This window comes from Mustela erminea, chromosome 20 (genome assembly GCF_009829155.1).
Source record: "Mustela erminea isolate mMusErm1 chromosome 20, mMusErm1.Pri, whole genome shotgun sequence".
Lineage (NCBI taxonomy): Eukaryota > Metazoa > Chordata > Mammalia > Carnivora > Mustelidae > Mustela > Mustela erminea.
Genome location: NC_045633.1, coordinates 15,230,092 through 15,245,192, shown reverse-complemented (window position 1 = coordinate 15,245,192; position 15,101 = coordinate 15,230,092). Strand labels below are relative to the sequence as shown.

Here is a 15,101-nt window from a genome sequence, read left to right as displayed (position 1 = left end):
CGCCAAGACTTAAATTACGGTATTGGCATCCATATTTTATTATGAAGGGATTATTTAAATACAGCAAAAGTCAATCAGCCCCATTTATCGCTCGGTAATGAGCTATAGCTTGTCAGAAAGAGCCGTGGAGGAAGGCCTCAGCCCTGAGGCTGAAATGACAGTGGTTGGGAAGTCTTCTGTCTCTACATGGGGGGACCAAAAGTCTTTAGAGCCCCTCCAGCTCTTCGACAGATACTTTTTCTTTGCCTCCTGCTGCCAGAACCCTCCTGGGGCTACAGCAGTGAAGAGACCGGCTGGGGCCCTGCCCTCCAGGGCCTTCCGGCTAGGTAGGGAGCTTGCCTCAACCTGGAAGAAAAGGGCGGATGGGAAGTTGGGGACTGGCGGGCATTGGGGCGCAGTCGGGGGTCAGTTGCGTAGATACGGTGGAAAGAGATGGGATGGGTGAGACGACCACAGATGAGGGATCAGGGCGGGGGCCCCTCGGAGAGGCTACTGGCCTGCGTAGCTCACCTACGTATGACCCCACAGGAGTTCTGAGAAACACCCAAAAACCATGAATCATTTTCTCCCTCTGAAGAGCCTTCCTCGGTCTAGAGCCTGCATTCAGACAGCTCGACCTTGCCCCGGGCACAAGGGCCCTGAGTCGAGAGAGTCAGGGCTCCAGAAAGTTAGGGTGCGGCCAAGCTCCGGCCACTGCTGGTGAGGGCCACATGGCTTGTGTCCATGACGCTCACTGGGCACTGCATGGGGCATGGTTCCAGGCCTCTCTCCGGTCCACTCGACGGCCCCACCAGGTCCCAGGTCCAGTGTCATAAGGGTGGAACCCAGGACCCAGAGAGGGGAGTGGCTTTAGGGTCCCATCATCGTTAGGGCCAGAGCTGGAATTTAAACCCAGGCCCCACAGCGCCAAGCCCAAGGTGCTTTCCCAAGTCTGCCCGTCAGGTCAAGATGGCTCCTTCATGCCTGTTCTTCTCTCCTGTTTTCTGTCAACGCCGTAACCTCTTATTGGAAAACGGCTGCCTTTCCTTTCCCTTCATCCCAGGAAGCGCTGCAGAACCTTTTCTGCATTCCAGACGGCCAGCCCTGAGCTCTTTCTCCAGATTAGTCTTCCATGACGTGGTGCATAGCCCCGTGGTGGTGCCGGAAGAATCTAGCATTACAGGGGAACCCGGGTACAGCACTAAAGTACAGTGAATCACAACAATGGCTTTTTGCAATTCTCAATCACTGAGTAACAAACCACCTCAAAAGGTAGTGCCTTAGAATATCTAGAGTCATTCATTTAGCTCTCAGATCTCTAACTGGCCCATTGGGGCTCGGCGGCATATCTCTGCTGCGTGTGATTTCAACTGGGGGCTGGCAAGTTGGGCCTGAGGTCTTGCTTTGTCCCTGCACGTGTCTCCATGGTCCTTGGACTTCGTATGGCATGGTGAGCAGGCTGGTGCCAAGCATTTGGTGACCTCGCCTTGGAAGCTACGAAGGATCACATTGATGGGTGCTCCGTTGGTCCAGGCAATCACAGAGGCCCACCATGTCTCCAGGACCGCAGCATCTGATGGCAAGAACTCTTCCGCTCGCTCACGTCTGGCCAGTTTGGAAATGTGCACACCTGTGTACCAAGAGGTGCTATTAGAGAGACCCAGCTTCCCACCATGGCCCTGTGCGTGATAATAGTCACCACCTTCCAGATCAGGCAGAGGCGGCTGGCCTACAGCTCAGCCCGGGCCCCAAAGGACCCGAGGCCCTTTGTGCAGGAGTGTGGAAAGAGATTCACTTTTCTCTTGGTTGAATTTTAAGCGCACAGACAACACACCCTTTTCCTTTGAAAAATCAGAACATTGCATTTAAACTCTCATGACCTTGACCTCCCCAATCCCACCTCATCCCCTCCAAAAAGGCGATGGCTGTGTACCCTGCCATACATTTTCTTAACTTTCTCTTTTACACCCACATGCAGGAACCCATAGAAACCTGATAGCCTGGTTCCGTGAGGCTTGATTTTACCCAAATAGCACTCTACTCTACATGTGCTACTGCACGCGTCCTACTGCGACGTGCTTTTTCCACTCCGCCGTGTGTTCTTGGGGCTTCACCTGAGTGTTGAAATAGCCAGAGATCTAAGTCATTCCTTGTTCTGGCTGGTTGTACACTCAGTGGACATGCGCTTTTCATTTTTTTAGGCTTTCTCTTGTTGTGGGAGATTTGGGTCACTGTAGACCCAAATCCTGCTGTCAACATCCTTGTTCATGCCTCTTGGCGCTCGTGTTTGTTTTTCTTGGGAACATACGACTTGCCAGGTCATATGGTGTGAAAGTTTCAGTTTAAATAAACAATGGTAATGTGCCCTTGAAAGTGGCTCTGTTAGCCTGTTCTCCCGCTGGCAGTGTTTGAGAATGCCGGCTTCTCCGTGTCCTCACCAACACCTTCCTTTTTCCCAGTCAATGGGTAGAAGGTTGAGACCTTGTTTAAGTTTTTTTCTGGTTTTCGTGTGAGGTTGAACACCTCGGTGTGTGTTCATTGTCTGTCTCCGTTCTCTTGTCTGTGAATGGCCTGTGGGAGTCCTTCTGCAAGATCTTGCTGCAAGATCTTCTGGCTCCTGGAGATATTTTCCAGTTGTTTCACTGAGTCTGTAAAGTCATTTGTTTTATGTAAGTTTCAATTTTGACGTAGATTCCCCATCTCGTATTTATTTTTTTGGTACATGTTGATTCTTTCTTCTTTTTTAAAGAAACTCCTCCCTGCCCCTGAGATCGCGTGGAGATTGTCCTATATTGTCGTCTGGCGATTTGCTGAGAATTTTTAAACTAGAATCCTAGGCCCTACCCCTTTGGAACTGAAGTTGGTGGGGGAGGGCCCCAGTGGATTCAGATGGGCAGTGGGATCTGGGCGGCGCCAGTGTGCAGGCCACAGGCCACTCCTGGGAGTCAGACAGGGAGGCTCATGAGGCTGTCACACACCCTGACAGTCCTCCCCATGTCCCCACGTCCCTCCCAGTACCTAAGCACTGGCCAGGCTCCTCTGTCTTAGAGCAAAATCCAGGATGCCCGCATAAAGGGACCAGGCATAGGACTATTCTATGGGCAGAACTGGGTTCTGTTCAGTAGGTCTTCCTTGGGTCCTCCTCCACCCTAGACACCATGGCCGTCCAGAGATGAGCAGGAGCCCTGTCTGCAGGGCTCCTGTCCATAGCCAGCGTGAGAGCAGCCAAGGCCCTAGGTGGGGAGGGGAAGGAGTTCTCCTAGATGACATCAAGAGACTCACAGATGAACACCCCCCCACCCCCGCAAGCATTCCCTGGTCTCCGTGGAGGAAGCCGCCTTTGTTTATCCCTAAATGTTCCAAAGCTTCTGAAAAGCCAGAGGCTCCCTCATTGCTGAGGTCCTGCTCCCTGGGGACCCTTGCCTTTTAGTTTTCTTATGAAATCCCTAATGGGGGTTTGATGTCTCAATTGCATTTCTGAAAGTTGTTCCCCTTTGGGGTTTTGTCCTTCCTTTTTTGTTCTTAGTGATGGAGGTGGTGGGTCTTTTTTCCCCCCTGGTGCCTTTAGGGTCCAAGGGGTTTATGAGGGGTTGCCTACCTACAAAGCACATTGACCCCTACACGCATGGCTCGCCTGCTTTCCCTGGTCACATCCTCAGGGGCCCATCTCATGTGAAGGGGGAAGAGAAGAAATCCTAGGAGTCCTGCTTAGAGAGCGGGAGTGGGGGAGGGAAAAAGGAAAGAAAAGGCATCCTTTATGGTTTTGTTTTCTATTTAAAAAGGTAAGAGGTTGTCCTTGAGGAAAATGTGTTAAATTCTGCCTAAAGAAAATAAACCACGTGCCCCAGAGAACATGCCGGTAGGAGTGAAGAGACTGTCTTCACTTCTGATTACAGAGGGCTACCTATCTGCCAGCAGGGCACTCACTGGACATTCTGGATGACATAATTTTTAGAAATCTTTGAAGGTCCATGGTTGGGAAAGGGAGGAAGATTCCTGCCACGGAATAAGAAGACAACACCACCCAGAGAGTTAATCCCTCCTGATGCTGGTGTTTGCCAAGGTGCGGCTGGCCGTCCTAGGCGCGCAGGCCCTGGGCAGAACACACAGAAGGATGGAACCCTTAAAGAGCCCAGAGGGTGCACCCAAAGACGTCCCCGTGAAGCTCTAATCCCAAACAGATTAGCCTTCAGATCGTTAAACGGAGCTGTATTTGTGGAGGCGGTGCCGAGAGAGGCGAAAGACTTACCTGTCCTCTGTAGGTCTGAAGGAAAAGTAAAAATCGGGATGGGATGGAGAGTGGTGGAATCCTTGGGGAATACCAGAGCCCAGGTTTGTCCTCATCAGCGTTTGGGGCCAGGATTTCTACTCTCTGTGTTGCCTTCCCTCCCCTCCCCCACCCACCCACGGCCAATACATCTAAGTCACATACTTGGTTACAAGGCTGTCGATAGACCTCATTGGGGTGACACAGGTGTCCCACAGCTGGAATGCAGTGATGCACAGCTGTAAATGTGCCAAAGCTCCCAACTGTCCACTTAAAAATGGATGTATAAATTATGACTCATTCAAGCTTCCTAAAAAAGCCCACCTAGCATTCTTCTAATCAGAAAGTCTTCATGTTTCAGTTCTATTTTCTGCACTTGCATTTGCTTTGTAGGGATACTTGTTTTTTTAATATAGTAAAATCACAATAATACAATTTTTTAAAGGTTCTATTTATTTATTTGACAGAGAGAGAGAGAGAGAGAGATCACAAGTAGGCAGAGAGGCAGGCAGAGAGAGAGGGAGAAGCAGGCTCCCCACCTAGCAGAGAGCCCTATGCGGGGCTCGATCCCAGGACCCTGAGATAGTGACCTGAGCTGAAGGCAGAACCTTAGCCCACTGAGCCACTCAGGCACCCACAATCATATAATTTTTATCCTTCAATTAAAATTCTGAAGTCTTCTCCAACATGATTGCAATTATTTATATATAGGATTTTTTCAACTTGGGTTTTTAATAGGTACTTGTTTTTTTAAAGATTTATTTATTTTAGAGAAGGAGAGAGAATGCGCTGGAGTGGGGAGAGGCAGGGAGAAAAATCTAAGCAGACTCCCTGGTGAGCATGGAGTCCAGCATGGGGCTCGATCGCAGGACCCCGAGATCATGACCTGAGCTGAAATCAAGAGTAGGCTGGCTGTTTAGCTGATTGAGCCACCCAGGTGCCCCTAGAAGATTTTACTTTTTTTTTTTTTTTTAAAGATTTTGTTTATTTATTTGACAGACAGAGATCACAAGTAGGCAGAGAGGCAGGCAAGAGAGAGGAGAAAGCAGGCTCCCTGCAAAGCAGAAAGCCCAATGCAGGGCTTGATCCCAGGACCCAGGGATCATGACCTGAGCCAAAAGCAGAGGCTTTAACCCACTGAGCCACCCAGGCACCCCTAGAAGATTTTACTTTTAAGTAATCTCTATACCCAGCATGGGGCTCGAAACCCTGAGATCAAGAGTCACATGCTTCACCGACGGAGCCAGCCAGGCGCCCCTGGTTTTTAATAAGTACTTCAAAAGTACGTCTTGAGTACCTTCTCATTTAAAAATAATTTCAAGGAGTACAGTGGTATATGGTACATCTGTTCTCCCACTGATGCCCCCACCCCATACATGCATTCCCACTGTGAGTTCTCACTTCCCTCTCCCTAGGCAGCCACTGTTCAGAGTTTGGTTAAACATAATTTTTAAGTGGGCATATAAGTTTGCACGTTGATGGGGGAAAAAATCATAACATTTCCCCCCTATTTGGGGACATTTAGGTTGTTTCCTCTTTTGGCTTTTTTTTTCTTTTCTTTTCTTTTCTTTTCTTTTTTTAAACACTGGGGCAGAGGATTCCATTGGAGCAAATAGAAAGCAGGCCATAGATTACATGGTCCTGTGTTCCTCTGGTGATTGTGAAAGCCATCAAGGATAGGCACTAAATTAGATATCGAATTAGGGGGTAATTTCCAAGTAAGAGAAGGGGCCCAGAATACAGTAAGGATTCTATGTTACATGCTTTACCGATCTGTTCTCCTTTAAAGCACCAAAGGTCTCAAGAGAAGGGAGATCGTTCCCATGTTACAGATGGAATACTGTGGTTCACGGGACCTTGCCCGAGATCACACACCCTATAGTGCGAAACTCAGCTCTGAGTTGCCAGACACCAGACTGGAAGCTTGATGGTTCTGTAACCAAACGGGGGACTCTTGTTTTCCTGTCTCTGCTTAATTTAGGCAAATACCATTGCAACCGTCCACCACCATTCGTCTGCAAGGAAGCACTGAAATGTTACACGGATTCTTGGTTATTGTTGTTTTTAGCTGCAGTTTGAGCGCCTTGTGTTTAGTAGACGTTGTACTAATTGCTGTATGTACTTCATTCAGTTGTCACCTTGAAAGGGGTAGGCATTATCCCCATTTATCAGATGAGGAATGTGAAACCCAGAAAGGTTAAAAAAAAAAAAAAAAGTTGCTCAGTATGACTTGGGGGCGGTGGGGGAGGGGGCACTCAGTCATCGCGGTGTGTAACTCCAGACCCGAGCGCTGACCAGACTCTGCTGCCCACCAGACCGCAGATCCGCCCTCTAGCCTGTCTCCATCAGGCTGGGCCACCAAACAGCACCTCATTTTGTTCTCACTCTTCCTCCCCACCAGACAACAGCGACCTGATTGCGTGCACAGTGATCACCAAGGACGGCGGCATGGTCCAGCGCTTCCTGGCTGTCGATATTTACCAGATGAGCCTGGTGGAACCCGACGTGTCTAGGCTCGGCTGGGGAGTGGTCAAGTTCGCCGGCCTCCTGCAGGTACGACGTCCGAGGACTCCGGAGGCTCTTCTTGGTCAGCTCTAAACCAAACTAATTTCCGAGGATACAAGGAATATGTGAGCAGACTGTCACTGAAAAAAAAAAGTTGAAATACTACACAGATAAGGGTCAAGTATTCTTTGACCCAAACCCTCAGTTCTTTAAACTTTCTCCTGCATGGTCACTATGGTCCTTCCAGAGCTGGTGCTCCCCCAGATGCACATATAAATACAATTACACGTACTGTTTATAAACATGGTGCGCACATACTTGAGAGGATGTGTGTGTGTGTTTTGTAGTGTCACATGGCACGCATTCTAAACTTTCTTTTTCATTCAATCTATGTCTTAGAGCTAACCCTGTTAGTATAGGCAGACTCCCTAGTATTCTTTAAACTGCTGCATGACCACACAAGGCATAATGACGTCAGCCAGCTTTTTTACCTCTACAAACAGTCCGCCATGAACGGAACCATCCTTCCTTCTCGAGCAAGGGTTTCCCTTGGCAGCTCTCAAGAATTTGGGGTGTGCCTGTTTTCACTGTTCATAGATGCTGCCAAATCCCTCTCAAGTGATTGTCGTCACCGGCAAGGCACGAGAGTCCCCTGGCCCTCACTCCCTCTGTAGCAGAGATGAGCTCTAAAAATGCCAAAACACCAAGTTGGGACTCGGGTTTTCTTAATGTGTGTCTGTCTGCTGGGTGACGAATGCTAGCTCGTTGACTGAAGGGAGCGAAGAACCAGGAGGGGACAGCCTTCCAGCTCCTGACCCCTGTTAGAACCCCCACTCCCTGAGCATCCAGCCGGCTCTCCCTGGCCTGAGGTGTGCCTGGCTGCGAGGCAGCCCATTTCCTTGCTGGGCGACTAGTCTCTGGTCGCTGGCAGGGTCTTGCTCAGGCCTGCCGTAACGTCTAGCCCTGCATGGTATGACGCACAGGCAACATCCCACTCTCTTAGGGAGCCACCCATGTATTTGAAGATGCTGTCGGAACCTCCTCTTTTTCCAGATCTTTCCATGTAAAAAATGTCTTTTACAGAGGATGATGTGAAAAACTATATGAAGAATGTTTCTTTTTAAAAACAGACTCCCATGTAAGAGGCTGTCCGTTAGATGACTTAGTGCTTCTTATTTATCTAGACTTAGGATCAATTTCCTTTGGAATTTAGTGTCAGGAAAGTGTTTTTCTCCCTCGAAGGATTAATACATGTCCTCCATCAGACAATGAAAGGCACATAAACCTTTCCTTTTGGTCACCTTCCAGTAGTTACTATTTATTTGTCAGGCACATTACTGTGTGCCAGGTTCTCCGCTTTCAATGTGTAACATCTCATCTAATCCCCACCGCAACATTCCAAGGCAGATTTTCTTTCCAAAGAGCCCACGTCAGACTTCATGCTTACAAACAGCAACCATCTCACTTAGGAGCCTTTCCCCCAGCTCCTGTAGCACCTCTGACTTCTGCATCTGCCTCCTGTCTCCTGCCTTCATCTTGTGTCGCCTCAAGCTCTGGTGGGAAGCACTCTTTGCACAGAATCCACTCTGGGGTTTGCCAGGGGATCCGTCTGTAGCACAGTTGCTGTGCTTGAGTTTTCTTCCGCGTCTTTTTTTGCATGCCTGCGGAAATGGCCCTCCCAGTCCCTTTCTTGGGGCTAGCGTTTTCCTTTAGGGACCAGAAATTCTTCATACACACACAAATGGGTGCCAGAGATGCCCCCTTCTTAAGAGAAGCCAGGAAGAAGCTGGTCAGTGGATGGGTGAATAGATCTAAGATCAGGTCAGATGGCCATAGGCATTTTTGCCTTGTTATCTGTTGTTTCTCAGAAGTCAGAATTGCTGGAGTCCAACCGTTTGAGTCCCCATGGCCCTTTGATGAAGCTGGGGCACCATTTATTCACTAGCTTACTCAGGTTCTCGTGGGTAGGGCCCCAGCCCCCACACCAAGGGAGCCTGTGCTGGGTGTGTGTCCTCTCCACGTGTCCTGGTCTGGTATGTGCCCGTCCTCGACTCCAGCCTGGGAGGCTGCTCCTTGAGGGCAAAAGCCTAGTTGAATTTGGGGAACCCCCTTCTTGACGAGATGCTGACCCACAGCTTCCGAGCTGCTGCCCTCCTGCCGAACCTCACGAATGGCCTTTCTCTGGCCCCTTCCGTAGGACATGCAGGTGACAGGAGTGGAGGATGACAGCCGCGCCTTGAACATCACCATCCACAAGCCTGCGTCCAGCCCCCACTCCAAGCCCTTCCCAATCCTCCAGGCCACCTTCGTGTTCTCCGACCACATCCGCTGCATCATCGCTAAGCAGCGCCTGGCCAAAGGTCGCATCCAGGCAAGACGCATGAAGATGCAGAGGATAGCCGGTGAGTGCTGGCCAGCCCTGGTGGCTGTCCTTGGAGCCCTCGGGCTCTCACGCTTCAGACCCCCAGAAGAGGTCGTCTGGGGTCTAGGAGCTCACTGTGTTCTGGTGAAAGGACAGAAAATCTGCTCAGAATTCCCCATCCCCCAGGTGTCTGATTCCTAGAGAGCTTCTGGGGCTTCATGGAAGAGAAGGGGAATCCTCCCTAACCAAGCAGGAGGCCACGAGCGCCCAGATGTCCATGTGGGTGTCCCGCACACAGGAGTCTTCTAGCTTATACTTAAAAACGCTTGGACATTCCCCTCCCACCTTTGATCCTTAACCCTTAAGATCAGTAGAGGCTGTTCTGCCCACTGCTCAAAAGAGTAAACTGAGGCTCGGTGACTCCCCCCAAAGTCACACAAACAGCTAGTTGACAGAACCCAAATGCAGAACTTCTGACTCTAGAGCTCGTCTCTTCCCCCCTCCCTCCCGCTGTCGTGAGAGGCAGCCCTGCTTGGCGAGGGGGGCCACAATGACCCAGCACTAAACTCGGAAGTCGTTGTACGCGTCATAGGCACTGTGGTGAGTTTGCAAGGAGGCCTAACGCTGCCCCTTACAGGAAGGCTCGTGCTTTCTTAGAAATCAGGGCCCTAAAACGAGGGTGTTCCATTCATCAGGGCTGACAGCTTGGCATTCCCGGGGGTAAGGCAGTCTATCAGCTTCTCAGATTATAAATAGTCGCCCTCCAGACACCAGCGCCTCTCAGTCCAAGCACCAATGGTCATTCTGGTGTGCTCGTTGGGAGGACTTCCAGCCCACTTGGGGAGGAAGGGCGCCTTCTAAAGGGATTGCCGAAAAATAAACATTTGGCGGGCTGGGTCTCTGGATGTCACGGATTGGGTTATTGACTGCGCGTGCCCTGTTGGTTCGCCCAGGCCTGCGTCCCAGGCGGTGCCTGTTTCATTTCTCACTTAGCAGAAACTTGGCCTATGAAATCATTACAGAAGCAGTTTGTAATGTGCAAAGTGACTTAAATCATTCAGTCCTTTCTCTGAGGATTTATTTTCGGAAGGTTTTTTGTTGATGTTGTCGTTGTTGTCATTGTTGTTAATGTAAAGCAATTTCTCACTGCTGGCACGAAGGCTAAATATTTCATTTGAAAATTGAGAATTATGCCGCAAAGTGGCTGTTTGAAGTAACGCCTTGGGTATTCCTTAAATTGATTTTAAAAAGCCCCTCCAAATTGCTCTGTCATGAGATTTGTTTCCGGATGGGAGGACAGCAACTGTGACAGATACACACAGGCTCATAAATACACGTGCACACACGCGGATAGGTTCGCCCTCAACACACTTCCCCACGCGCACATACACATGGGAACTTTCGGGGCAGAATTGGCCCCATTTATTCTGGGGTCTGAAACGACCCCCGCGGCGAAGCCCGACAAGGGTCTTTCACGTGCGGAAGCCAAAGGTCCAAAGTGGAGACTGGCCAGCATCCGTGTCGGAAACCCTTGCTAGGCGCCGGATGCATTTTGAGCTCAGGCGTGACCTCTGGGGTCACGCCGCTCTCCCCAGCTCAAGGCTGCCAGCTCCCCACTTGGCACCATCCAAGTGATGCGGCCAGCAGAGCCGCCGCCACTCCAGCTGCGGCCCACCCCATCCAGAGCCCCGTCACCTTCACCCCCAGCCCGCGCGATGAGCATGAACCACGGTGTTGTTTGAACATAGCCCTCCTGGACCTCCCGATCCAGCCGACGACCGAAGTCCTGGGGTTTAGACTTGGCTCCTCCTCTTCCACCCAGCACCTGCCTTTCCGTTTCTACGACCAGTGCCGCCGGGGCAGCAGCGACCCCACGGTGCAGCGCTCTGTGTTCGCGTCGGTGGACAAGGTGCCAGGTAAGCCTCCCCCAGCCCGCGCCGCCTCTCATCCCCTCCTGGGGGTCCCGGCTTGCTGTCCCAGGAGCCTGCGCGAGCAAGCTTCCCTTTCCCCTAGCGGAGTCCGGTCGGCTGGAAGCACCCATTTCTTAGAATTCGTCGAAGCATAGCACAAGATGAAACATGAGCCCTAGAAATAAACCTTGGCTTTCTCTTTGGTATTCTGCCACCTGGGTTTGGTTTTCCAGAGATTTTCTGGGGATGTGGAAGAACTTCTCAGAATTAAGACTGAGAAGTTTCTTGGAAATTTCTTGGAAATACTTAGATTGCTAGTAATGAGGTTGTGGGGGAGTAGTTTCCTTCTCGGTGTGGGATGACTAGAGAGATGACATGCATGCTTCCTCTTAGAGCCCCTGGAAAGGGAGAGCTCCCCACAGGCCGTGACACGGTCTCCCATCTCGGAGCTCCTCTTCCCACTCTCTCTCAAGCTCATCTTGAAACCACCTCCCTCCCAAAAAGAGAAACATGAAGAGAAAGTTCAAAGGCAGCTTGCTTCTCCAGAAGGGCCGGGGGGCTCTCCCCTTCCTGTCCTGGTGCGTCCGCCTTAAATAAATCCACGTGCACGCCGATCCCTCGAAAGAGAACCTTGCCCTTGATTACAAAACTTCCGAAAGTTGGCCAGGCTGTCCCCTGCAAGCATTTAGGGTTTCGAACTTCAATTGATAAGTTGCAAAATGTGTCTGAAAGCAGTTATCAATTTAAGAACAGGTGTTGATTTTAAGTGCGGCCGTAAGGACCTGCCCCAAATCAGGGTTCTTCTTTTCCCCTCACTCCATGGTTGATCCTTTCTTTGTTCTTTGATTTCATTAATGTATTTTAGAAATATATATATATATATATATATATATACTGTAAGTATATACAATATTTTTTAAAAACCCAAACAGGACATGATAAAATGAGACATGAGTCACTTTTGCCCCAGAAATCACTGTAAACAGTTTCTTGCTTATCATTTTAAAAGTGTTCATTTTATGCCCTTTATGCATTTTCTTATCTTTTTTTACACATGGAGTTGTACCATATGTGTAATTCTGCACCTTGCCTTTTTTTTCCACTTAATTTGGTGTTACATGTCATCTAAATTATAGATTAACTTCACGTTCATTAATAATTAACTCTTGTATGGTATTTGATTGTATGGCTGGACTAGAAGACCTTTTATATTATGTTGCGTTGATGGACGTTTGGGTCATTTCCAGTGTTTTGCTCTTCTAGTATTGTAGAGAACATCCTTGGGATGCCTTGGTGTAACCATTGCAAATCTTGAGTATCAGGGGATGAATTCTCAGCAGCGGCTTGGCTCAGTCAAAAGGGAGGCTTTCCTTCCTGACGTATGTAGTCCCAACATGCACTCTGGAAAAGTGGACCAGTTCATGCCGTCACCCACTGCCTGTGACTCTTCTCATCCTTAAAACCAGTCTTAGTCTGTAAGACCCACTGTGTCCCCACCTCTGTTTTCAGCTATGAAATGTGAGATGATTTCTGCCTCCTTCAGGGCCTGGACAATTTTTTTTTTTTTAAGATTGACTGATTGATTTGAAAGGTGGGTAGGGGCAGAGGGAGAGGGAGAAGAGAATCTCAAGCAGACTCTGCGCTGAGTGCGGAGCCCGACGTGGGGCTCGATCTCACAAGATCGTGACCTGAGACGAAACCAGGAGTCGGACGCTTAACTGACGGAGCCCCTGGAGGATTCTTTTTAAAAAGTATCGAGTTTTCTTTACATTCTGTAGAGATGGTTGTTAAGTAAATATAAATAAACGATGGCCACGAGTCTGGGTTAAACATAGATTGGCTTGGTAAGAAATCATTCCTTTTTTTTCATTCATTCTTTTTTTTCTACACACAGTTATAATTTATTATAACATTTCTATAAGCACTGCCTTGTGATTTTTGTCATTGAGCTATAACTGACATATAACATTTATTAAGAAATTATTTTCTTGGGGCGCCTGGGTGGCTCAGTGAGTTAAGCCGCTGCCTTCGGCTCAGGTCATGATCTCAGGGTCCTGGGATCGAGTCCCACATCGGGCTCTCTGCTCTGCGGGGAGCCTGCTTCCTCCTCTCTCTCTCTCTGCCTGCCTGTCTGCCTACTTGTGATCTCTGTCTGTCAAATAAATAAAATCTTAAAAAAAAAAAAAAAAAAGAAATTATTTCCTTAGGGTCATTAGGATTTCATCTCGGGAGTGAACGGGTTAAGGAGGAAAACCACGCCCCTTGTTAGCGTTCCATCCTTTTTGGAACAAGGCAAGTGTAAATAAATAAATAGAGCCAAATGTCACATTCTTCGGCATCTGCATAATCGTGTCTCTGTTTGCAGAAGGCTTTACAATGCCTGATTGCTAACTTCTCCCACCCTGCCTGGGCTCCAGGGGAGAAGTGAGCTCATCCAGTGCTGGGGGTACGGTCCTGTCTGCCATGGCCTGGGCCTGCCTGGCAGGGGGTCCTGCATGGCTGGAATGCCTCCATCCTGTACTTGGACCCAGGGTTGGGTATTTGAGGTTGAGCCATTTGAGACCGTGGCAAGGCAAAGGTAGTCGCCGAAGCTGGCCATCTGCCCCTTCCCTGTCTCTCGCCCCCAGCAGCCCCTGGAAGTGCTGCTCACGTGCGGGGCGGGGAGTGGGACTTTCACCCTCATGTGCTCCCAAGGGCGAGTGCTCTGGACCCTTGGGGAGAGAGACCTTGCTGCCTTCCCGCACTGGCCTGTGTCAGAGATGGGACCTAAAGAGCAAGTGAAACCCGGGAGCCTCGGCATGACTCAGACGGAGGGAGGGGAGCTCTCCCCGCCCCGCCCTTCCTCACCACCTGCTGTCTCAGTAGCCTGCCCCACAGCCACCCTCACCCTCGATCATGCAGGGCTATCTACGGGGTGTTTAGACATCCAGCCTCACCTCTTCCCTTTTGGCCAGAGAGATCTTTCCAGAACATAGATCACACCGTGCCCCTTCCTGCAACCTCTAGCAGCTTCCCGTTGCACTTGGAATACAATCCGAAGCCCTCACTCTGGTCTTGTGTGGTTGTTGGGAGATTGGCCCCAGCTGGCCTCTCAGGTGCAGCACCCCCCGCCCCCCCGACTTCCTTCTGTCCCATACCCCAGCTGTTCCAGCCCCCCTGCTCCTCTGAGTCATGGCTCCTCAAAGTTTTGGCCTCGGGATCCCCTTTAGATCCTTGAAAAAAGTACCAAGGGGGGCACCTGGGTGGCTCAGTGGGTTAAAGCCTCTGCCTTTGGCTCAGGTCATGATCCCAGGGTCCTGGGATCGAGCCCCGCATGGGGCTTTCTGCTCAGCAGGGAGCCTGCTTCCTCCTTTCTCTCTGCCTGCCTCTCTGCCTACTTGTGATCTCTGTCTGTCAAATAAATAAGTAAAATCTTCAAAAAAAGAAAAAAAAAGTACCAAGAATCCCAAAGAGGTATAGCTTATATTGTTTACATTTATTAGTATTTCAGGTAGTACACATTAAAACAGAAATAAACTTTATTCACATATTTTTTTAAATAAAAACAAACTCCTCACACATCACATGTAAATATAAATAACAGTTTTTAATGAACAATAACTGTTTTCCAAACAAAAAACAAAAAAACATAAAACACAAAACCTCATGTTTTATATTTTTGCAAATCTCTGTAATATCTGGCTTAATAGAAGGCAGCTGGACTCCTGCATCTGCTTCTGCTTTCAGTCTGTTGTCATAGCATATGTTTTGTGCCCTCTGGAAAGCTCCCCCATATACTCCTGGGAGAGTGAATGTAAAAGGAAAACGCTGTCTTACTATTTTTATGTGAGTAGTTCTGACCCTGGAAGGCCCCCAGGGTTCCCCAGACTATGCTTTGAGAACTACTCCAAGTCACTGGCCTCTCTCCTGCTTTAGGGCCTCCTCATTGGATGTTCTTCCCCGGATCTGTGTGTGGCTGCCTCCTCCTACTTCACAGGCCTCAGTCTGCATGCCACCTCCTCCGAGAGGCCTTTCCTGATTCACCCCTCCTTCCTCCACCTCATTAGCCTGATTTATTTTCTCTGCAGTTCTTTACCTG

The 15,101-nt window shown here is 49.5% G+C and overlaps 1 protein-coding gene across 12 annotated transcripts in view; it reads left to right on the top strand.

The window, feature by feature from the left end:
- The window catches only part of CLEC16A (C-type lectin domain containing 16A), a 207,311-nt gene that overhangs the window by 145,141 nt on the left and 47,069 nt on the right, over nt 1-15,101 (top strand). For 7 of the 12 annotated variants that reach the window (XM_032327566.1, XM_032327564.1, XM_032327565.1 and 4 more), the window contains 3 exons: nt 6,648-6,799; nt 8,949-9,153; nt 10,862-11,029. In XM_032327566.1, the coding sequence (XP_032183457.1) occupies nt 6,648-6,799; nt 8,949-9,153; nt 10,862-11,029 (525 nt within the window). The remainder of the gene's footprint in view (nt 1-6,647; nt 6,800-8,948; nt 9,154-10,861; nt 11,030-15,101) is intronic. The other 5 variants (XR_004281804.1, XR_004281805.1, XM_032327573.1 and 2 more) reach the window with 2 other exon arrangements.